Raw genomic sequence first — 24,191 nt, 5'->3', positions numbered from 1 at the left:
TTTTTTTTTAATATATATATTTAAAGACAGCACAAATACTCTTTTCAAGCAAAAAAAAAAGAAAAAAAAAGAAAAAGTTTCAAATGGTAAAATGACTCTTTCTGGTTGAAAAAATTTGTGAAACATGTTCATAGTCCAAAAATGGCATGTGCAGGTGCTGCTTGTTTTGAATGTGTAGTTATCTGTGCATTGAAATTCATAATTTGTTAAGTGTGATTTCAGTCATTTTGGGGCCACTCCTCAGAAGAATGGGTACAATTTACAAGTAAAGCGACTCTTACCATAAACCACCACTGTGATATCCTTCTTTGCTCTTTGAAGTACATCACTCTCGATGGTATACGAGCTGCTGCCCTCTGCCTGCTGTATCAATGGCTTGTTCACTGACTCTGAGTAACAGTGCCTTTGGAAAAGCTGTAAGAAAGTCATTTGCATTTTAATACACAATCCAAGCACATTGTGTCATGTTTAAAAAGACTGATGTGGGTCACTTGTAAAAAAGAAGTGATATTAATTGTACTGATACTTCAAATTTTACAATTAGATATTTAAAACAATATACATGCAGATAATATTAATGATAGCCTATAGTTTAATTATAAAATTAATTAAATAATAGGCCATTTAAATAGAGTATGCTTTCATGACTATGTTTCTTAACATGTGCACTTTGTAATAATGGCAAATTGAAAGTTTTACTTTAAATTACATTTTAATTTTTTAATCTTTTGTCATGCTTTAGTAAAGTACGCTTGTTTTAATGTGTTGGCTAACATGCTGAATAATTTTAACGGTAGTGTGTTAATTGATATTACATTTAAAGGTAATATATTTATTTTAAATGCAACGTTATCATTACAAACATGTAAGAACAAATACATTTAAAAACAAGTTTAAATAGAAACAACATTATAAATGCTTGTCAGTGCGTTCGGCAGTACACTTTCATCATATTTCAACGAAATATAGAAGTAATTAAGAAATTACATATAAAGATGTACTTAAGTGGGTTGAAAAAGCACTCTAAGGTTCAGTTAACTGCATTTGTTATACATATAAAATATAATACATTTTCTAATAATTACAAATTAACATGCAATTAAGTGTCTGTTAAACACTACATTCACTTTTAAGTATATTCTTTTAAAGTATATTATTTTCCGTTATAAGCACTTATTTTAAAAGCATGCTAAAGTATACTTCATTTTCAGAAGGGATTGCATGCAAAACTGGATTGATTTTCATAAAGCACACTGAAAGATCACGTTTAATGACTGTCATGTCATAACACAAAATAAAAACACTTACTGTAAAATCCTTAGTGTTCTCGAAGTACCAAACTATTTTCTTACATCCTTCACACTGCACCTGTAGCTTCACACTGTCGGCAACGTTCACTGGAGCGCAGTTGGAACAGCTAAAGAGACAGGACATATAGACCGGTTTCAAAGTAGCACAAATGACAACAAATACATTTTGATCAAATTAATCCAATCGGTTACATTCTTCTTACGTAAGAGTGAGCTTCATATTTTCCCTTGGAATCACAGTGATGCATCTGGTTCCAGTTTGCCTGTGACCATGTGACATTGCAAGTACAGTAACAGTATACACTGAGAAACTGTATACTGGTGGAAGACAAGCTTCGGATATCTCATAATCTCTAGTTCTCACTTCAGCCGGACAGGGGCAAGTGCCACCTACAGTACACAGAAAAGGGAAAGAAAGCGTGAACGTGATTTCACCAAGTCCAACATGCTCTTTGTTGACCCTGGAACATCATTCCAATCAACCAATCAGATTTGAGGGACAAGTTTACAGTTTATGTCAAGTTTAGGCTTAAAGGAGAACTCCAGTCAATTTTAACATTGAGCTAATTTTTTTGTACATTTGGAGTGCTGTCAATACAGAGAACAACGACAAAAATCGGTGTTGCCTACACCGAGTTATTCTATTTTTAAAATTTGCACCCTATTGACTTCAATGGGGCAAGTAGTAAGCCTGCTTTTTAGCCTCTTAACATCCTTTAAGTGTCATTACAAGTGCACAGAAAATGTGAGTGATTCCTTCCGAGTGAACACGGGTGGATCTGACTGCAGTAGATGTTAGAGATATTAATAAAAATGAAGTTAATTCAGCCAGCGCTCATACCTTTGTTTACATCCTGTTTTCGGTGGAAGGCCATAGTAATCGATTGTCGAGTTCCTCTGTGTGTTCAACATCTGATTCGGATGAACTATCCATCAGATCTGATATTCTCAGAACACCACACAGCACCGTCATCGGCTGGGCTGACAGTCTGAGTCTCCACTGTTGCTTAGTTACCTATGATCACGCGCGTGAACTCGACAATCGATTACTATGGCCTTCCACCGAAAACAGGATGTAAACAAAGGTATGAGCGCTGGCTGAATTAACTTCATTTTTATTAATATCTCTAACATCTACTGCAGTCAGATCCACCCGTGTTCACTCGGAAGGAATCACTCACATTTTCTGTGCACTTGTAATGACACTTAAAGGATGTTAAGAGGCTAAAAAGCAGGCTTACTACTTGCCCCATTGAAGTCAATAGGGTGCAAATTTTAAAAATAGAATAACTCGGTGTAGGCAACACCGATTTTTGTCGTTGTTCTCTGTATTGACAGCACTCCAAATGTACAAAAAAATGAGCTCAATGTTAAAATTGACCGGAGTTCTCCTTTAATATCAGGGTTATGTGCTTCTACATCAGTGTTATTCACCATCATTTCCCTCTGATTTTTAGGGATAACTTATTAGATTTAGGGATAGGGATAGGACAACATTTTTGGACGGGAATGTTGTTCAGGTCAGGATCAATAAAACACTTTGATCCAGAAACATGTTGCACTGCAAAATCAAGGTGACCATCCCGTTTGTCCTAACAGACGTGACAAAAAGCATCATTCTCCACTGATGGCTATTCAAAAGTATCCATGTTTTCAGACTAAATTGATTGCAAGCAACATGTTTTGCTAGTATTTCACAATAATTTAGTCAATGTTTCATCATTGGCCAGTTTCTTTAGAAATGGTTAAACTGTCCAAGTAACTGCTATTGAGATTTCTTCAGTTATTATAGACATCCCTGGATCAAAACACAATATTTGTGATTGAGTTATAGTGGTACTTACTGCACGTCCAGTAAGCGTTGTCATCTTTAAGTTCATCAACAGATAGCTTGATGCTGGTAGTGCCGATGACTGGGATCTCTGGATCTACTCTGATATGCAGATTAGCTCTGGGAATTCTCACATGCTCACCGATCTGTTGAAATTATAGAAGTGTAATGGATGTGCTGCCTTTTTTACAGGAATGTTCTGGGTTCAGTAAAAGTAAAAGTATTGACAACATATATGGCATCCAGGAAATAAATTGAATACCATCAGTTTGTAAAAACCAACAAAAATGTGTAAAAAATTAGTTTAGGGTCCAATTCTCACTATTAACTAGTTTGCTAATTAGCATGCATATTACTAGGATATTGGCTGTTTATTAGTACTTATAAAGATCATATTAATGCCTTATTCTGCATGACCTTATTCTACATCCCTAATCCTAAACTTAACAACAACCTTATTAACTATTAATAAGCCGTAATTATGAGTTTATTGAGGCAAAAGTCATAGTTAATAGTGAGAATTGGACCCTGAACTAAAGTGTGACACAACAATGTATGTACAATAATGCATTAACAGTGGAACTCTATAAGGTGCAAGTCGTTGCACTGGGATAATGCTAAATTACACATTATTTCAAAATACAGCCAAATTATTTAACCAAAATAGACTTTCTATACATTACATTATTATAAACACGATTTGTTTTTACAACCTAATGATGTTGAAATGATCTTCTGTGGTAATCAACAACATCTCACATAGAGCTCTTGAATTTGAGCTTAAGTACTGAATGCGTGTATGAAGCGTATGTGTTTATGTGTGTGACTCTGGATCACATACTGTGTCTCCATCCTGTTGGTTCACTGTTTCGTTGTGACAATAAACTGTTGTGTTTCCACCGTCCGTTTCCATGCTTGAGAAGGAATTCTCTGCTCGCACCACAACATTAAATGTGCCTAAATGATAGGATAGAGAAACAATCAGACTGAAGAACATGCATAATACACACTACATGACCAATTTTTTTTTCATTATAATGTATATTTAAATGTATATCCAGTATGTCCAAATCCATTTTCATATTTTCAGTGGCGCGAAGACCTGGAGGGCAACTTAGCTTAATGTGTCACATTCATATTCTGTGCGCTTCTGCTTATGTGTCATCAATAAGATACTGAATTTGGTCTTTTAATAACAATGTCTTAGTACATTAGCACAAACCTGGAAAAAAGTAACGTATGGGTTAGCCGTGGAAAGCATTGTTTTGCCCTTCAGGTGGGCTTTTCTATAAGGATGTGACGTCACGTGAAAACTATAAATGTTTTGAAATGAAACATCCACTTTTGGCCATGCAAAGTACATGTCAATCAAATGGAAGCACCTTGTATTGTGTTTGAGACGTGGAAAAGCTGTGGACCTCCATGCAGCATCTCATGCATCTCAGAGAAGGTGTGATTGGCTCCAGACAGCATGAAATGCAGTTGTACCGGAGCTCCCCGAGCCAGAGTCACATTGACATGGAGGACACGCACCGGACACTGCTCGTGCTCGAGCTCCACGTCTGCTACGAGGCCTTCCACCGGCTCCAGCAAGCACAGATCCAGGACGGTGGAGACATCTTTCGGCGTCACCCCGTTGACAGCAACAATAGTAAGCTGGTGGCAGCCTGGCCCGAGCTTCTGCTGTACCTCTGGAGATACAGGGATGTCATGGGGAACGATCCCTCTGATAGCAGATGCGGAGACCAGCTCTTTATCTCCATGCTGAATTTTGTAGGTTATATTTGTTCCTAACGGAAGTAAACATTAATTTAGATATTGTCCGTTTTTAACACATATAATGTCCTTTAAATCACTATATGTGTTTTTGTCATCTGGTGGTTGAAAATGTATGTAAGTAAATGGATAATAAGACGACTTAAAAATATTGCAACAATTGCAAGAAATAATGTAAGTATAACTTTTTATAAAGTCAGAAATGCAAGATATAAACGTACAAAAATAAAGTCTGAATTGTGAGATTTAAACTTGCAATTGCAAGAAAAAAAGTCAGAAATGTGAAATAAAAAGTCGCAATTGACTTTTTATTTGATTATTATGCCATGGTGGAAACAAGCTTCCATAAAATTGTATTCCTTTTCATCAGAAAATAATTAAATAATAATAACATTTCTTTCTTACCTGCGTCTAACTCCACTTGGATTTTCAGAGGGTTATTATAAAGTGCTTTGCAGTCGGTATAGTCTGTGGATTGATTCATGCTGTGGCACTTTATAGTCCCAAACTCTCCAAGTGGTTCCTGGATAGTGATGATTTTGTGGGCTGTCACGTGCCATTCACTGGTGCTGCACTCCACTCCGACAGTGAATACTCCAGCGCGACTGTACTTATGGACCACATTCTCCATCCTAAAGAGTTCTCACAGTCAAGCATTAGTCAGTCAAAGTTCCCTTGTGAAATAGAAGTGTGCTTAATTGTATTGTGTACTTCAAATCATGAAGGCATATTTTATACTTGAAAGTATGAAAAAAACGATGCTATGCTAGATAATATAATATCAATGAAATAAAAGACCTCTTAAGTGCACTTAAAAAAAAGTACATTTCCATGTTTCGTAACACACTGAAGTACACTTTTATTTTTTATTATATAATTCTCATTATATTTGAATAATCTTTTGCCATGCTTTAGTGAAGTACTTATTCTGATGTGTTGAACATACTAAAGCACTTATAATTTGATAAGTTAATATATTTTAAATGTTAATTACAACATCACCATTACAAATGTTTAATTACAAACATGACATGCATGTTTCAACAGTAATGCCTTTAAGTCTAATTTAGTTTACCATAATGCTTGTTAGTAATACACTATAACAATATTCCGAAGACAATAGATATAATTATAAAATTATATATAAAGATTGTACTGAATGTACACTTGTAGTTTACTTGAAAGTATAAAAAAAAAAAACTATGCTATACTAGATAATATAATATTAATGAAATAAAATACCTCTTAAGTGCACTTAAAGAAAGTACATTTTCATGACTATGTTTCTTAACACGCTTCTTTTTTTTTACACTTTTTTCATTATATTTGAATAATCTTTTGTCATGCTTTAGTGAAGTATACTTATTTTGATGGGTTTCGACATACTAAAGCACATGTTAAGTACATGATTATAATTTTATTTAACAGTATGTTATTTGATAAGTTAATATATTTTAAATTTGCATCATTATTACAAATGTTTAATTACAAATACATGACATGCATGTTTCAACAGAAATGTCATTAAAAGTCTAATTTAGTTTACCATAAATGCATTTTAGTAATACTCTATAACCATATTCCGAAGACAATAGATATAGCCTAATTATAAAATTATATATAAACATGTCCTACATAAGTGGGTCCAAAAAGCACTCTTACACTTAAAAATAAAGGTTCTTTATCCGCATTGATGGTTCCATGAAGAACCTTTTACATCCATGGAACCTTTCCATTCCACAAAAGGGTTCTTTAGATTATTAAAATGTTCTTCACACTAAGAAAGAAAATGGTTCTATTAAGAATATTTCACTGAAAGGCTCTTTGGAGAGACAAAAACTGTTATTTTATGGAATTGCTGCCAAAACACCATTTTGGAACCTTTATTTTTGACAGAGTAAGTCTAACTAATTGCATAATTTCAACTATAATACATTTTCATTTCATTCAGTCCTGTACATTCTTTTAAAATATATTACATCTGTAATAAGTAATCTTTTTAAAAGTATACTAAAGTGTATTTCTTTTTCACAAGGGTTAACATATATATATAATAATGAAATGCTTTTTTAATAACTCAGTGCTATTATGTTGCATCATGCCATGCAGAACACTCACTCCTCTGGACTGTAATTATCAATGATGTGTCCATCTCCAGCACTCAAAGTGCACGTGAGGTTGCCTTGAAATGGATGCAGCAACCACTTCACTGTGATGGTAATGTTGTCAAAGACAGCAGCCAGTTTGCTCATCAGCAGATGTAGAGCTGATAACAAGAAGCACAATGTCTTAATATCATCTGAAAGTCTAGATGTCAATATTGTTCAAATTTGGGAATAAAAAACAAATCATAAAAAAGTTCAGGTTAGAGTAGTTAAGACATTTTTTCAATGGGGAATTATTTAAACATGGTCAACTTTTGATTCGTAAAAGTCTCAGGACAGTTTTTGTCTTAAAGGTTCAGTACACTATGTAACTCTAACTGCATGCATTTTGCCGAAGAACATTGTTTTGGTTGTGCTTCGGCTCTGTGTGACCGTGCGGATGAATATGACCGTTCGTTCATAATAGATAATGCTTTGCATTGACCTCTGTCTGAGAGCTACATATTGGACATCTATCTGTTCAATAAAATACTTACTAACCTGTCGAGTGTAAAAACACCATCACCTCCGTGTCGCTTTTCAACATTTCAAATCTCTCAGTTCTCGACATCCCCGAAAAGCCAAGCCAATGTTGATTCTTGTTTTATTACGAGCTCTGTCGCGTTCTCTTTTCTCTCCTCTGTTCGCCGTTTGTTTAAAACGGATGATTTCCCAGAGGTTGGAGATTTAGCGGCTCCATGTCAACATTTCTCAACAACTAACCTACGCCACTTCCACGCCAGACACACGTCAAAGTGTCAACTTTTCTCAATTTACGGATATGACAAGACACGAGTGACATACTGTATGTCCGCAATTTCCCATGAAAACCATCCCGACAGGTCTAAGATATAAACACTTACAATAGGCTCACCGTAGTGAATCAGGGAAAGACAAAAACATGTTTTGGAAGAAGGATTGATGATGAATCCACTTAAATGTAGTTAATTTTGAACCAAAAAAAGTTACATAGTGTACCTTTAAGTACTGCTTGTGTAACTGAAATGTTCTTTCGACCGACATGTCTAAATAAATGGAGGATTGTGCAACAGATAACAGAATCCATGCAAACAGTCACGTACCGGGGTAATAAACAAAGTGTCTAAAGGCCACAGTGAGTATTAGATATGCACCATATTATCAACATCAGATATGATGCTTTTTATGTAAGGAAACTGTAACATTGAGATTTCATTTGACGTTACACCATTTGTAGGACAAAAGAGTTCTGACCATCTTTGCAGTGATATTCCACTGATAAGTAGCTTCCCAGCGCAGGGCACGGCTCTCCAAAAGATGATATATCGGCAGCAGCCTGACACACCTGCAGCCCGTGGCAGTGCTCTTCACAGAAAACAAGAAACAGAACAGTTTACATTCAGTGTGCAAATAATCGCGAACATTAATCACTACATGCTGCTGAATACACAATTGTACATACTCAAATAAACCATTGTGTGAAGACCTCTGTAAATATTGAATCCGTGCGTACAGTTGGGCATAATTTCCTTTTTAAGGCTAAGAAGCATGTAATCTGATAGTTGTCGAGTGCTTTTGTAAATGATAAAGAAGCTTTTTGCGCTTTATTGCCCTTCATGGTTTCAGTCACAAAAAAAGAACGCTTTGCAAAGTCCATATGTTCCCCACTAATAATAAACTGTATAGGTTAGGGAGTGGTTGCATGAAACACTTTTGCAAATATGTAATAAATCTTAAGTTACAAAGCCTGAAATCATAAAATGTACTTTATTGTTTATGGCACTTTCCATTAATACAGTATGGTAAAAAAAACCTCTTTAACAAATTGTTAGCAAGATATTTTTAACACACTGCTATTGATTGTAAACCTTGCAAACAAGATATTATATGAGCTGCTGAAATTTCCAACTTTTTATATGGCGTTTGGGTTAGCACAAATTTTGGGTAGCACTTTATTTTACAGTCCTGTTCCCCATGTACATACTATGTACTCATTATAGTAATTGCAATAACTGGGTTATAACTAGGTACTAGCCCTGAATTACCCCTAAACCTCACCTTAACCCATGTAGTTGCCTTATATTACCAGTACTTTCTTACACTTTAAGTACACGTCAGTGCACATACTGCAAAATATAGTGGGACGTGTAAATACAGTTTAAAACTCTGATATGAGTGTTTTTTAGGGATAAACAGTAAATAAACATACAACTCAAAAAGACCAAACTTAATAAATTCATTGAGATCAATGGATATGTGAAGGGATAACAGTTAACAGATAACACATGTAAGTGTGTAGTTTGGGTAACAGAGTTGAATGGTTGAGCTTAATGGATGCAGTAAGGAACAGTTTGAATTCATGGGACACCTAAGTGTAACCTGTTCATGGAAAGTGTCATATAATAGTGGGAGAGTTGCAGTGGATGTACCTGAGACAGTATCTACTATATCGATCCAGCTGCACTCGTCCTGCTGTGGAGGAGCGTGTGAGGGAGCGTGGCTGGACCTGCAGTAATGCACCGTCTTCCTGCCGTAGAAGCTGTCATCAATCTCTATCACTTGACCAGAGCCACACTGAAGCGTAGCGTTGTGGTCCGCGCAGGCTAAAGAGCGCCCAGACTCTAAAAAAACACTGACTGATTACTAAATCACGCTCAAAACAAATCAAAAAGGAAAGTTAAGGAGGAAAATATTTGGTTACACTATATTTTGAAGGTCCACTTTAGACATTCTACTAGCTATAAGTAGCTTTGCAACTACATGTTAGATACATTTACATTTAGTCATTTAGCAGACGCTTTTGTCCAAAGCGACTTACAATTTAGGACTAAATTAAGCGGGTCACCGTGAAGAGGCTAAAACAACGCAAGAAGAGCTCAAAATACAAAGTTCAGGCATTGCTCAGAGTAGCATAAGCCCGAAAAGGGAGGATTAAAGGAAAAGGAAAGAATTTTTTATTTATTTATTTTTTTATTTATTTTTATGAGGTTAACTGCTCACGAAAGAGATGAGTTTTCAGTTGTCTTTTGAATGTTGTCAGGGATTCTGCATCCCGGATGAGGGTGGGGAGATCCTTCCACCAGCTTGGAACCGTGAATGAGAATGTTCTGGAAAGTGATTTTGTGGTTCTCTGTGATGGAACCACGAGCCGTCGCTCGTTGACCGATCGTAGGCGTAGATAACTCTCATTAGAGTATAAGTAGGCTGTAATAGACTGTTAGGTAAGGGGTTTGGGTTAGTATAATAAGTTGACATGTAGTTGCAAAGTTACTTGTAGTCAGTAGCATGTCTGTTGGAGAGCATCAAAATAAAGTGTTAGCAGATATTAAGCAGACAGTTTACTAACACTAATGAAAGTTAGTTGACATGTAGTTGCAAAGTTACTTATATAGTAGAGTGTCTAAAGTGGACAATCAAAATAAAGTGAAAATACCAAATATTTTCATATAAAAAAGAGACCAACCAAACTCGCAGATGAAGTAGAGCTCCTGGCTGCAGTTACTGGTGGTCTCCCACTGAAATCCAGAATTTCTTCTGATGGAGCCACAGGATGCGTTCGGCGAGGGATCCCGGAGCCAGTTGGAATAACTAACATCCGAGCCATCCAACCAGGACAAGGGACCTGAGAACAAAAAGTAGCAAAATAAAACATCAACAAAGAGTTACGCCCTACATCTATTCCTCACAGCCTTGCTTTCATCCACGTTAAATTCAATATGGTGTCTAACATGACTAAGGTCTATGCCTTCCTCACTATATGAACCGAATTCAAACACTTCTCACAAACCGTATTATTGCTAAAGACCAATAATTGATTTAGTGTCAGAAATCAAAAAAGATGATCCAAATTTGTTTTGAGCAAGTCTGTGTTAAGGATGTGTTGAGAGATATTTGACTTGAATTTGAAAAAAAAATTGATAGCAAAATGATAGCAACCCTGTTAATACAAATATGTATCCTTTTTGCCGAAAACAAATACCTAACCTAACCTATCTAACCTAACTAGGTGCTGGATATAAACAGCGCAACAAAAAACTGTACTCCCTTTTCCTTCATGCCTACAATAGCCATCCATAGAAACGGAGACAAATCTAGCACAAAAAGAGACATGGCAATAAAAAATGTGTCTTTGTAGAGCCAGAGATTGGTGTCAAGCCACAGACCCATTAACAACCTGCTGCTGTGTAGAGATAACCCGAGTCAGCTGGCAGTAATGTTGGAGATGTTACAGTGTGGGTGCATGATTGAAAAATAGTTTATCTGGATGTGAAACGCAGCTGACAAGAGAGATAAGACATTTTAACAGTCCGTGTCTTGTTGGCTTATTCAAAGCATCACTGACAAGTATGGTCCAAATATATCTATATATATATATATGAAGACTTCAGATGCAAAAGCCTCTAAGTGCCATCTGAAATTTTCTTCTAAAATTAGCATTTTTTATCAAACTTGTATATTTAGGTTCAGTAATTTCACTTTAATGACAATTAATAGGTCATTTTCATTGCCGTTAAAGTGAAATAACTGAACATAAACATACGAGCTTGATAAAAATGATCATTTTAGAAGAAAATTTCAGATGGCACCTCTGAATAAGTCTTCATATATATGGCAAATATTTTAGTAATCATCAATTAGGTATCAAAATCAATGAATTAAGTATCATACGAAAGCTTGAACACTCAAATTTAGTCCTGTGAAAAACGTTTTAAAATTGGACATTGAATTACCATAAGTGTACTTCAGTTCAAACCCTTTAAGTGGGCTCAATTTGGGTGATATGAACCAAGAAACAACTTGGTTAGACATATGGCTTTGATTTGCTAGCAATTTTAGAGTCCAAATTTATTTGTACAATATGTATTTTGTATAAAATTGTAATGTTTAGTTCAATACATTTGCTTTACAGTAAATATAAACTTCTATAAGTTTTATACACATTCATTTTGTGAAGCCTCTTTCACTTCTGTAATAAAGAAGTCTCCAACCTAAGGTCTGTATTCGAAAGCATTCATGAATTACAACCATTTAAATTCATATATATGCTTAAAAAGGGGGTAACAGTTCAAAAGTTAAGGTGCAGCTTCTAATTAATATTATTTATTTAGTCACAAGAGCCTAGATATATTTTCAAAGCTTTTATAAAAGACAACATATGTCTTGAGAAGCATAGCAAGGAAACTTTTGAAATATACCTTCAGTGGCAGCAGAGTCCAGACTGAGGTTGGTGGAAGCTGGTGCGAGTCCGATCCACCAGTCCTGCTCTGCCTGCAGGTGTTTTTGGAGGAACTGTTGGGTTTCATCAATCTGGATGAAGGCCAGGTGCCCACCGCCCCGCTCACACCAAGCCTGAGCGCTGAGGAAACTGCGCTGGAGAGCCACAAACTCATAGCAGGAGCTCTCAAAGGCCTGCTGGTGCTCTGGACAGGAGAGAACCTCCTCATCGTCACTCCAGATCGAGATGACATGAAAACTCACTATTAGAAACAGAGTGTAGAGAGTGTGATTGTCCATCTTCATCCTTCACCCTGTACATGGACAGAAGCGGCCTGATCCCGGTGTATTTAAAGGCCACTGACGTCCGCCCCCAAAATGAGAGTCTGATGCTACCAATAGACTTGAACCAATAGACAATGGTTTGACTGCTAGACGGCTGGCCTTTGTGATGTGCTCTTAGATGCATTAACACAAAGCATCTGCATTGTGCCCCTCAGGCCCCTGTGTAAATAACACTACAGAACCATTGATGTCTACATCCACAGCCTGGGCAGAGGGAGATAAGACAAGTGTTGAATCCAAAAACAAAGCTGGCACCTGATGACCAGTTACAAAAATCTTTAATACAGTTTAAATCTAAATCGCCTTGTTGTTTTTTACTGTCCATTCAATAAAATTCCAACAGTAAATACAATTAATTACATTTTTTGAGAAAAATGTGAGAGAAAAGCGTATTTCTACGTTGCATACTTCCTCCGCGTTGGTTATTTCGTAACAATTCCAGCGTGAATCCGCATCCTTGTGAAGTGAATGCAAAGTGAAAAAAGCATCTTCTCGACATGTCAACAACACAAACCAAGGCACAACTACAGTGTTTGAGGGCAGGTCGAATTAGACGTTGTTCACGGGCAACCAATGAAGTCCATAGGCTTGCATTATGTAAATTTGTTACATTGTTACGCAGATACGTAACAAGAAGTGAGACTGTAATTGATGTCGACTCAGTTCAGAATCGGTTCTTTCTTTTAGGAGAAAATTACTTTATTTGTCGTGCCATTTTGATCTTTAATACTTTGTAGACCGTTTAGATTTACAAACAACTAGCTATATTACACACTGCACAAACGTTTATATTTGAAAAAGCATAATAGGGGCACTTTAATATCTCATGCAATTAAAAAATCATAACCAACAACTGACAATCAACAAATGACAAATACAATTGCTGGCAAACTTATCAAAACCGTTTTTCTTTTAAACTGAGGTAAAAGTGCATTGATATTTGCATAGGCTATACTGGCAAGCTCTGTTTATTTGTTTATCGTGCAGGTACATTGATAAAACTATTTACCTTCATTCATTTTCCATGGTGTTTATGCTTTAGGCCTACCATTTGTGCTATACAGGCAACAGCCATCTGTATAAGTGCTACACATTGAATTCTTCCTATAGGTTACTTTTGAATTAATCTGATAATTGTCAGATCTGTGAATGTATACATTAGCTTCATGATATATGAAAGAAAACAGACAAACTTGTTACATTAGTGAGTTATGTCAACTGTGTTCAGTGTAATTGGTTAAATCTGTAGCTTACAGTAACACGAATATGGATTAATCTGAAGCACATAAAAGCAGTGGTATAAGGCTTCACTTAGACCATGAAATGTTCAGGAGAGTACAAACTTCGGTGAACTTGTCCTAGTTTACACTGCCGTGTATAAAGAGGAACTCTGCAGCTGTTACATAATGATTCAGAAACGCAACTATGGTGACGGAGTGTGTGAGATACCGTATTAACGTGTGTTATCAGCCTGTGGCAGCACAGGAATGTCATTAAGCGCTCAGCTTCTGCTCAGCATGTTGTCTTTTTTCTGGAGAAACGGAGTGGAGACACCGGAACCGCTTAAAGCAGACGTGTCAGGTAAAGTTTCTGCAGTGGACATTTTCATGTAAGGAACACTGTTGTGACGAGCTATATCCTCAAGGCCAGATGTTAAAGGAATAGTTCACTTAAAAATGAAAATTCTCTCATCATTTACTCACCCTTAAGTTGTTTTAAACCTGTGTGAATTTCTTTCTTCTGCTAAACACACAGGAATATATTTGGAAGAATGTCGGTAACCAAACAGTTGATGTAGCCCATTGACTTCCATAGTAGGAAAAATAAAATATCATGGAAGTCATTGTACCCCATGGCTACATCAACTGTTTGCTTACCAACTTCTTCTTTTGTGATCAGCAGAAGAAAGAAATTCACACAGGTTTGAAACAACTTGAGGGTGAGTAAATGATGACAGAATTTTAATTTTGAAGTGAACTAATCCTTTAACTTAGCAGCAAGAGCAATGGAAAACTGTGCTTTTTTTTTAAGTGCACATTTATGAAAGAACTTTTACATTGGTTAGTCTACGGAACAAGGAATGCGACCATTTGTAGCCTACTATATGCGTCCGAGTCGTTATTCTGGGCTGGACCTTTTCAATGAATCGTTTGAACCAGTTCACAAAACCCTTTCACACAGTTTTTTTTAATAGGCTACATAGATATGGGGAAATAGTTGGTTTTAATATATTTGCATCTTATTTAAACGTGCAAAAACTTTTATTTGAACGTTTTAAAGTCCCCATGAAAAGTCCCTTTTAGTATTCAATATGTTAGCCTTACTGCTATCTAACCCAGTGTTCTCCAAAACAATGACAAAATGCGCATTTAGAAGATAAAGCATTCAAAGCTTACAGTATCTCACTTACGCAAATATGGATCATTGATTTTGTGGTAACGCTTTATTTTGATGGTCCTTTTTGAACATTCTACTTACTAAGTAACTTTGCAACTACATGTCAACTAACTGTCATAACAGGATTATAGACTGTCTGTTTAATATCAGCTAACTCCTTATTATGATGCTCCTCCAACAAACATTCTATTAGTACTGACTATAAGTATCTTTGCAACTACATGTCAACTTATTCTAACCCTAACCCTACCAGTGTATTTATACTCTACTTACACTCTAATGAGAGATAGTAGACATGTAGGTGCAACGTTACTTATAGTCAACAGAATGTGTAAAAGGGACCATCAAAATAAAGTGAAACCGATTTTGATGACATCAAGCTGCACTTCTCATCACAGCTTCTCATCTGATTTTCTGTCCAATCAAATGCTCTCTAGAATCTAATAGCTGTTCGATATGTCCCGTCCTGTCTTCCTGTTTCAGTGGAAATATCAACATATTGAATGATGCTGCTTGTTTCAAGGCATTTCAGTGAGCCATTAAATCTTAGACTTTCTGTTGAAGCCATTGCTACACGTTTTTTCATCTTAATTAAAATGTAAAAAATAAATAATAATAATAAAAATAAAATAAATAAAGATATAATAAAACTTTTAAAATTGCAATTACTGGTGAAGAACTATACACTGCCTATGATCCTGCAGAAAAATATCCACCAATCATAGAGTGCAACAGTCCGGTTCCAGATGTAAATATGAAAATCCCGTTCATGTTTGAGATACTAATCCCAAAATTATTGCCGGCACATTGAGACTCACCGTAATCAGCATACCAAATTTCACAACTTGGACATACAAACATATTACTTTGGACTATTAGTTAATCATCCTCCCAAATATTGTAATTTTGCATCTTTTTGCTCCCTGAATTGACATACTTCTCATAGATTTGTTGAAAGCCACATTACACTATAACCTCAATGGCCTGTTCAGTTCACACACTGAATTGTCTGCTTTATTTAGGCTCCATCCCACCATGGCTTCAGGGGACACTTTTACGCAATGGTCCTGGTCTGTTCTCAGTTGGTAACACTTCATACAAGCACTGGTTTGATGGAATGGCACTCATTCACAGTTTCACCTTTAAAGATGGTACGTCGGGTGCATGGGCAAGAACCTTTTAAATGACATTTATGGAAAGTACTACAATGAACATTGTTGCAAAAATCTGCAAGGTGCATGTGTCATTTTACTATATCTAGGAACGTGTTAACAGAGTATTTGATGAGCCATAAACAATTAAATTGTCATTTTTCAGGGGATGTATTTTACAGGAGTAAATTCTTGAAGAGTGAAACATTCAAAAAGAACATTGCTGCCAATAGGATCGTTGTGTCTGAATTCGGGACCATGGTGTACCCAGATCCCTGCAAGAATATATTCTCTAAGTAAAAAGATCATTTTCAATTTTGTAATAAATCCAATCAAAATGACCTGGATAACTGCATCGTGTTGCTTTGTAGAGCCTTCAGTTACCTGGTGAACGCCATTCCGGATTTCACAGATAATAATCTCATTAACATCATAAGATATGGTGAAGATTATTACGCATCATCAGAAGTCAACTACATTAACAAAATTGACCCACTGACACTCGACACATTAGGAAGAGTGAGTCCAAATGTATTCATTATTTCAGTTGTTTGTTCTACCAGCTGCATCTCAAGATATGTTTTTTCAATTTGCTGCTGATAAATTGTCCTTTATTATCTTTTCAGACGAACTACAGAAACCATATCGCCATCAACTTGGCAACCGCACACCCTCACTATGATGATGAAGGGAACACGTACAACATGGGCACTGCCATTATGAACTTTGGCAGACCGAAATATGTTATTTTCAAGGTGCCCACCAATGCCTCAGGTAACCAGAGAAATAGCATTCCTTAGACCATGTTAATCTCTTAAGACCCATTCACACCAAGAACGATAACTGTAAAGACAACTATAACGATTACTATATTAGCGTCCCCACCGACGCTCAACATTGTTTCGTTTATTCTAAGCACGTTCTGCAGTTTTGTCGTCTGCCGCTTTAAATGCTCGAGCTCTTCAAAACAGGGTGGATTCTGATTGGCTGTTAATCATTCATCAGCTGGAAAATAACTATCTGAAAGTAATTCCGATAATATTGTTTATCTGTGCTGTTATCGTTATAATTGTGGTGTGGACTCTGCTATTCTTTTACATTTAGAATTAGATTTTTAAAACTATATCGGTATCATTATAGTTATCATCCTGGGTGTGGACGGGTCTTTAAACTTGTTTTGAACCCTTTGATGGGACTAAAAATTTACGTTTGAAATTTTTTAAATGGTACCAAACTTAGTGACTTTTGTCATACTTGCTAAATGAACACACAAAAAAATGTAGACATGATTAGAAAAGACTAAATGGGCATAAAAATTGTCAGCTGGCAAAAAATATGAAACAGTTTCTATTTGTAAAGTATTTTTGGGTTTGTAGATTCAGTTCATAAATAAAAAGATGAATCAGCACACGAAAGTTCAAGGTCCATTGAAAAAGTGCTGAAGATAGTCCAAGATGGACTGAAACGTTTGCTCTTTGTTTTCTTTTTCTTTTTTGTGCACAGTCACATATTTGTGAGGTATTTTGTTGTCGCTTTATATGAGAATCTTCAGTACAATATTTTTCAGTGGACCTTGAACTTTGAGTTTGTTTGGTGTGCGGATTCTTCTTTTTGTTTTTCATAAAAAAATAGTCACACTTGTGATCGCCACGGTCAAAAATGACCAGCATAGGAAATACAAAAAATACACAGCAATTTTTTGGGGTACAACATACAAATCAGCCACGATAAAGCAGTCTTCGATAATCTCTAAATATATATCCAAATGCATAACCTAATAAAAGTAATTATGTCTGAATATACTCTTATAAGCAACAAGTGAATTCACAGCCTTGTATATTGTGTATATATTTATATATATATATGTCACAATATGTGGCTGTAGTAATGAGCGCACGACAAATGGAGTACAAACAAATACTCTTTAATCCAGAGACCACTAGGAGAATGCAGGAGAACAGAATAACCAGATGAAACGCAAAGGATACAGGACAATGGACTGAGGAAACTGAGGGCTTAAATACAGATAGAGTAATCAACGGAAAACAGAACAGATGTGTGGAACTAATTAACAACCAAGGAAACTAACTAAGCAACACAGGAAAACTCCGGTAGATGGGAACAGGGAAAACAGAACCTGTATTAATTGAAAATAATATGAAATAGTTTTTTTAATATGTGACCCTGGACCACAAAACCAGTCACATGGGTACATTTTTTTAAATTGAGATTTATACATCAATGTAAAAATGAATAAATAAGTTTCCACTGATGTATGGTTTGTTATGATAGGACAATATTTGGCCGAGATATGACTATTTGAAAATCTGGAATCTGAGGGTGCAAAAAAATAATATAAATAAATAAACATTTTATATATTTACGGTAGGAAATTTACAAAATATCTCCATGGAACATGATCTTTACTTAATATCCTAATGATTTTTGGCATAAAAGAAAAATCGATAATTTTGACCCATAGAAACTGAATGTACAATGTATTGTTGGCTATTGCCACAAATATACCCGTGCGACTTATGACTGGTTTTGTGATCCAGGGTCACATATTTGTATTATTTTATTATATAAAAAACAGTTAGAGGTAATTATTATTGTCTAGTACCATGAAATCCACACAAAATACGAAATATTAAAGAATAATTATTATAGAAACAAAATGAAGTACATTAATTTAATTAACACAAACAAACAAAAATTTTTACGCTTATTATCTTCAGTCTGTTTCAACAGCCAAAAATCACAAGTGTGACCCCTAAAAGCGAAGAATACTATAGATGGGCCACATTTCAGAAAGAACACCTACACAATGTATGCAATTCTTATTGCAGATAAAGGGAAGGATAAGCCAGCCCTCAGGAACGTGGAACAAATTTGCTCCATTCCTTTCCGCTCCTCGTTGTACCCAAGTTACTTCCACAGCTTTGGCATGACGGAGAACTACATTATCTTTGTGGAGCAGGCCTTCAAGCTGGATATCCTCAAACTGGCCACAGCTTACTTCAGAGATGTCAACTGGGGCAGTTGCCTGAAATTCGACATAGATGACATTGTGAGCAAAACATCCGTTTTGTTTTTTCTTGTTTAAAATTGTAAAATCATCTAAAATAGTACTTTATCCATTCTTTAAATGCTTCAGTAACTGTCCAAAATAATCTAACAACTGTTGGTTTTGATCACCATATAGACAGTGATCCATCTGATCAATAGGAAGACTGGGAAAACTGTGAACACAAAGTACTACGCAGACCCATTTGTGGTCTTCCATCACATCAATGCTTATGAGGAAGATGGCCATGTCGTCTTTGACTTGATAACATACCAGGACAGCAATCTGTACAATATGTTCTATCTACACAACATGAAGCAAGATGTTGCAGAGTTTATAGAGACCAACAAGGACTTCTCTCGACCAACATGCCAGCGGTTTGTCCTTCCTCTCAACATAGACAAGGTAAAACAGGTAATATACAGTAAAAAGGATTGAATTGCATAAGGCATCATTCCTTAGTCTTTATGGACAAGTTGGAGCAAGAAAACTCTTCAGCATTTTTCTGTATATAATTATGAATTTTATCAAATGGAATCCAACTAAATTATGACCAAATTTCAGATTCCATATGCACTTAGATTTGATCAAAGTCCCTTTAAGGCAAGTCATTTCACTCGGCGGCCATCTTTGAAACAACGCTCGGGCAGCTATTTCAGTCATGCCAGTACAGCCCCTATCTCTTTGAATGGGGAAACATCAAATTCTCCAAAGCTGTTCACCAAGATTACGATTAAAGTTCATGTTTGAAATCACCAGTGAAATCTGATGACAACTGTCTCATAAATTTTCTAAATTTCTGCCTTTTTCAGGCTGGACCAGCCACTGCGCATGTGCAGTCATAAGCGCTCGTCTCAGAACACTGATTGTTTTTAAAGGCATACTATGCAGTTTCCGTTTTTGTCAAACAGCGACTCTAGGGGTACTTGTATTTAACGTTACTGTCGTAAATACCACTCATGCAGAGCCGTCTCTGCACTCACAGCCTGATCCCCTCCCCGCTTTCTTCATCGACTCTGCCATGATTCACGTCTGAAATGCGTGCTAGTGTCTTCCATGGAGGCTGCTTCATATGTTGTTTATGTATGCGACGTCGTAAAGCAAGTCGTGATTGTCGCGAGATTTGGCGGGGCGCCACCTCTCAAACTTGCATTGCAGGTTTTGCCAGCGGCGTCCCCGCCTGCTTTGCTATCGGGATGATTCGCCCTACAACGAGTTTGTTTACCATGGAAATGACTTCAAAGATGTTATATTAAGGTACAAATCTTGCATAGTGTGCCTTTAAACTGCAGTGACGCAATGACTTTACCAATTGGTGATTGGCTCTTTTATTTAGAAGACGGCAGACGGGACTTATTCTGCCATATTGGGCGTTGCACTTTCTCCTATTCATAGTGATATTAGTGCACCGTCTTTGCATGCCTGAAGTCTTTGACTTGATTAGATTTGCCTTAATACAACAAACCTTTTTCCTTATGATATCAGGAAACTCCACCGGGCACCAACCTGGTCGTGCTGCCGGACACAACAGCCAAAGCAGTGCTGCAGGAGGACGGCTCACTCTACTGCACCCCTGACACTATTTTTGAGGGTGATTCCTAAATGTAGAACTTGATCTTGATGACTTGATGACTTTTTTTTTCTCTCATGTTGACTTACTGTGTGTTTCTTGTATGATCACAGGTCTAGAATTACCAGGTATCAACTACAAATTCAACAGTAAGAAGTACAGATACTTCTATGGCACCAGGGTGGATTGGTCACCCTATCCAAGCAAGGTATTCTAGCATTCTGGACATTTGCATTTACTTGAACCTTGTTTAGCCAGTTGTTAACGTTTTTTGCAAAAAATGCAATGATTTATCAATAGTTTCTCCTGTTGCATAGATTGCAAAAGTGGACGTAGTTACCAGGACACATAAAGTGTGGACAGAAGAGGAATGTTACCCATCTGAGCCAGTGTTTGTGGCATCTCCGGATGCTGTTGAAGAAGATGATGGTGAGTATTTAATGGAAATATTGGACATTTTTGCAAAATATGAAGAATGTTTCTGCGTAATGCAGGCTGACAGAATAAAAGATTTGAAACCAGTTAACTAGTTCAGTCATGAAACTCTAGATCAGGGGTGCCCAATCCTGCTCCTGCCGATCGACTGTCCTGCACAGTTCATCTCCAACCCTAATCAAACACACCTGAAGCAACCAATTAACATCTTCAGGATCACTTGAAAATTAAAGGCAGGTGTGTTTGATTAGGGTTGGAGATGAACTGTGCAGGACAGTCGATCGGCAGGAGTAGGATTGGGCACCCCTGATCTAGGTCAGTGTTCTTCAACCCTGCTCCTGAAGGACCCCCAACACTGCACGTTTTCTTTGTCTCCCTAATCAAACACACCTGATTCAATTCATCTGCTCATTATCACATGAGTTAATGAGCTGATGAGTTGAATCAGGTGTGTTTGATTAGGGAGACAAAGAAACCGGTGGCAGATAGGTGGCAGTGTAACGAGAAGCTCAAGCCCACGTTAGCCAATCAGAATCCCGAAAATAGTCACGTCGCTGCCTAAAATTCAGTTTTTCTCAGTTTACATGCAAACGTGCAAACAAAGTTTTCCAAAATCTCCACTCTGGCCGGAGTTTTTAGAAATAATCGTTTTCAGAGGCGAATTCTTCGTTTGCATGTAAACGAAGGGCACAAACGAAGGGAAATGTCTCTGTTTTTCAAAATAGCCATGTACGTGTAAACGGGGCCTTAGATGGCTCAAATCCATGCAATCTGCTAGCAATCACATCATTAGCACATGCAAAAGCTGATTCTGCAGCCAATTATATTTCTTGCTCCACATTTTAATATTCTGGTTCCATGGTTGCTGTAGGGTAGGGTAGTTCCTCTAAAACCCTCCACCTCCCCCAGCTCCACCTGCCTAGATCTACTATGGGATTTATGTATGTCTATTCATGCAGCAGCAGCATATCTTACATGCTCACAGCAGTGTGTCTGTGTATCTATTAGCAGTAGCAAGTCCATACTTGCTCTGAATCAGCAGTGTAGCAGAATTAGTCCACCAAGACCAAATACATTAACATGCTTGAAAGTATTCAGAGTGTTGTCATGACTGAACTCTATTTAATCAATTGCAAGTTGATTCTTCTTTGTTAAGATTGTGTGGCACATGAAGATGAGTGTCACAAACTGCTCCGAGACTTGAGTTGAAGATCCAAATGCAGCTTTATTGGGACAATCCAGAATTGTAATCCATATAACAGGCATAAGGGCAAAATGATAAAGCAAACAATCCAAACTTAGATAGAGTCCAAAAACACAGGCAAACAATGATATCCAGGACAATGAGAGAAGAACAAGAACAAGCGAAAGGAAAGGAAAGGAAAGGAAAGGAAAGGAAAGGAAAGGAAAGGAAAAGAAAGGAAAGAAAAGGAAAGGAAAGGAAAGGAAAGGAAAGGAAAGGAAAGGAAAGGAAAGGAAAGGAAAGGAAAGGAAAGGAAAGGAAAGGAAAGGAAAGAGGCACTCAGAATAGCAGTGTTACACAAAACAAGACTATGCAAAGTGAGAATGAAAACACAGGGCTTAAATAGGCAGATTTTAACAAGGGTAATCACACTCGAATACTGGGAAATGAGGTCCACAATGGGAAGGCCCAGGAGTCGGGAGGAGTGCCCTCTGGTGGAGATGAAGGGCACTCCAGCTGACGGATGTCATCACTATGAGGCTTCCAGATTGGTCAGTTATGAGGTTCCATGATGATTAGGCAACTCTCACTATAGAAGAAAGATTTTGTAATTATGCTGTTTTGACAAAACATTCAGTAAGTGATTTTCCCTAATTTTCAGGTATTATCCTGTCTTCTGTGGTTTCATTCAATCCCCAAAAGCCACCTTTCCTAGTGGTCCTGGACGCTAAGTCCTTTGAAGAGATCGCTCGCGCTACCATTGATGCCACTATTCATATGGACCTGCATGGGCTTTTCATCCATGAGAAGTCTACCTAAAATGGACATCAAAATGATGCACCAACCCATTGTGCAGGGTTTAAAGAACAATCCTTATTTGTTTATATTTGTAAATTTATGTATACGAAATATAAGAAGAGAAACAAGATCTAAAAGGAGAAATTAGTATATTAAATCTTTTTTTTTTCATTATTGTAAATTGTATTATATTTTTTACAGACATTCTGTAAAACAGGCTATTGTTACATTGTAACATGATTATATAAAATTATCTCTCCTTAATTGTTTGTGACAATTGAGTGGATTTTAAATTGTAAATCCTGTAATTTATTATTCCTAATCCAGCCCTTTAATAAACCTGGCCATAAATGTATTGTTACAGCGGCACTAATATGTTTCTCATTTGTTAGTCGCTTTGGATAAAAGCATCTGCTAAATGAATGATCATTTTTCTAGACATTCTGTCTATAAAACAGGCTATTGTGATGCATGCAATTTAAGATGATCTATTCATTTAGTTTAAAGCTGTTAAACATTATTTTACTGTAATTATCCCCATTAGGGGAAAGTTTCGAAAAAGACCCAAATATAACCTATTCATACGCCTATTCATTCTTTTTCTTACGTGAATAGGGTAAAAAATGTTAACCTTTAGATATCACCATGAAAATTACTGAGTTGATTACTTACATCAAGACAAACTAAAAATGTATTACAAGTTTTTTGAAATTGTTAACATGGACAAAAGGTGCATAATCTAATTACGTATGTGCTTACGTATAACTTGCCACGGTTGACCCCCATTTTGGCTTAAAATGACTGGACTATCTTATCCAGAGAATAAAGAGCAGCCAATTACTTCTGATGCTGATTATGCAATGGCTTTGGACTAATATTGAGAGTAAAGTTCAGAAAGAACAATGTACAGTTTGGATAACTATAAAGGACTCAGCCAATGGCGTGTTTCAATCTCATATGTGTGGGTTTAATTGCCAGGGCGTCACTATGT

At 36.6% G+C, this 24,191-nt stretch overlaps 2 protein-coding genes across 4 annotated transcripts in view; one reads left to right on the top strand and one right to left on the bottom strand.

Annotated features, from left to right (window-relative positions):
* Positions 1 to 12,554, bottom strand: part of pkd1l2a (polycystic kidney disease 1 like 2a) — a gene marked incomplete at its 5' end in the record, with an annotated part of 29,889 nt that extends 17,335 nt beyond the window's left edge. Inside the window, 12 exons of the mRNA XM_084405341.1 lie at positions 282 to 414; positions 1,309 to 1,417; positions 1,514 to 1,700; positions 3,155 to 3,287; positions 3,983 to 4,098; positions 4,524 to 4,931; positions 5,323 to 5,549; positions 7,036 to 7,183; positions 8,295 to 8,405; positions 9,470 to 9,661; positions 10,504 to 10,662; positions 12,236 to 12,554. Coding sequence (XP_084261467.1) covers positions 282 to 414; positions 1,309 to 1,417; positions 1,514 to 1,700; positions 3,155 to 3,287; positions 3,983 to 4,098; positions 4,524 to 4,931; positions 5,323 to 5,549; positions 7,036 to 7,183; positions 8,295 to 8,405; positions 9,470 to 9,661; positions 10,504 to 10,662; positions 12,236 to 12,554 — 2,242 coding nt within the window. The remainder of the gene's footprint in view (positions 1 to 281; positions 415 to 1,308; positions 1,418 to 1,513; positions 1,701 to 3,154; positions 3,288 to 3,982; positions 4,099 to 4,523; positions 4,932 to 5,322; positions 5,550 to 7,035; positions 7,184 to 8,294; positions 8,406 to 9,469; positions 9,662 to 10,503; positions 10,663 to 12,235) is intronic.
* Positions 12,555 to 13,998: 1,444 nt separating this feature from the next.
* Positions 13,999 to 23,561, top strand: bco1l (beta-carotene oxygenase 1, like). Of its 3 annotated transcripts, none has more exons than XM_084405323.1 (11): positions 13,999 to 14,180; positions 16,019 to 16,147; positions 16,314 to 16,443; positions 16,519 to 16,666; positions 16,774 to 16,921; positions 18,997 to 19,217; positions 19,353 to 19,619; positions 20,700 to 20,805; positions 20,898 to 20,992; positions 21,102 to 21,213; positions 23,064 to 23,561. In XM_084405323.1, the coding sequence occupies exons 1-11, from the start codon at positions 14,087 to 14,089 to the stop codon at positions 23,219 to 23,221; spliced, it is 1,608 nt and encodes a 535-aa protein (XP_084261449.1). In that variant the 5' UTR covers positions 13,999 to 14,086; the 3' UTR covers positions 23,222 to 23,561. The 3 variants fall into 3 exon arrangements, with proteins under 3 accessions (XP_084261449.1, XP_084261448.1, XP_084261450.1); XM_084405322.1 differs by having other exon boundaries at positions 19,353 to 19,628; positions 23,064 to 23,363; XM_084405324.1 differs by lacking the exon at positions 13,999 to 14,180 and having other exon boundaries at positions 16,025 to 16,147; positions 16,330 to 16,443; positions 19,353 to 19,628; positions 23,064 to 23,363.
* The last annotated feature ends 630 nt before the right edge of the window (positions 23,562 to 24,191 follow it).

The sequence above is a fragment of the Rutilus rutilus genome (genome assembly GCF_951802725.1).
Source record: "Rutilus rutilus genome assembly, chromosome: 3".
Classification (NCBI taxonomy): Eukaryota; Metazoa; Chordata; class Actinopteri; order Cypriniformes; family Leuciscidae; genus Rutilus; species Rutilus rutilus.
The sequence above is the reverse complement of the archived record's forward strand: the minus strand, read 5'-3'. Positions and strand labels throughout refer to the sequence as shown.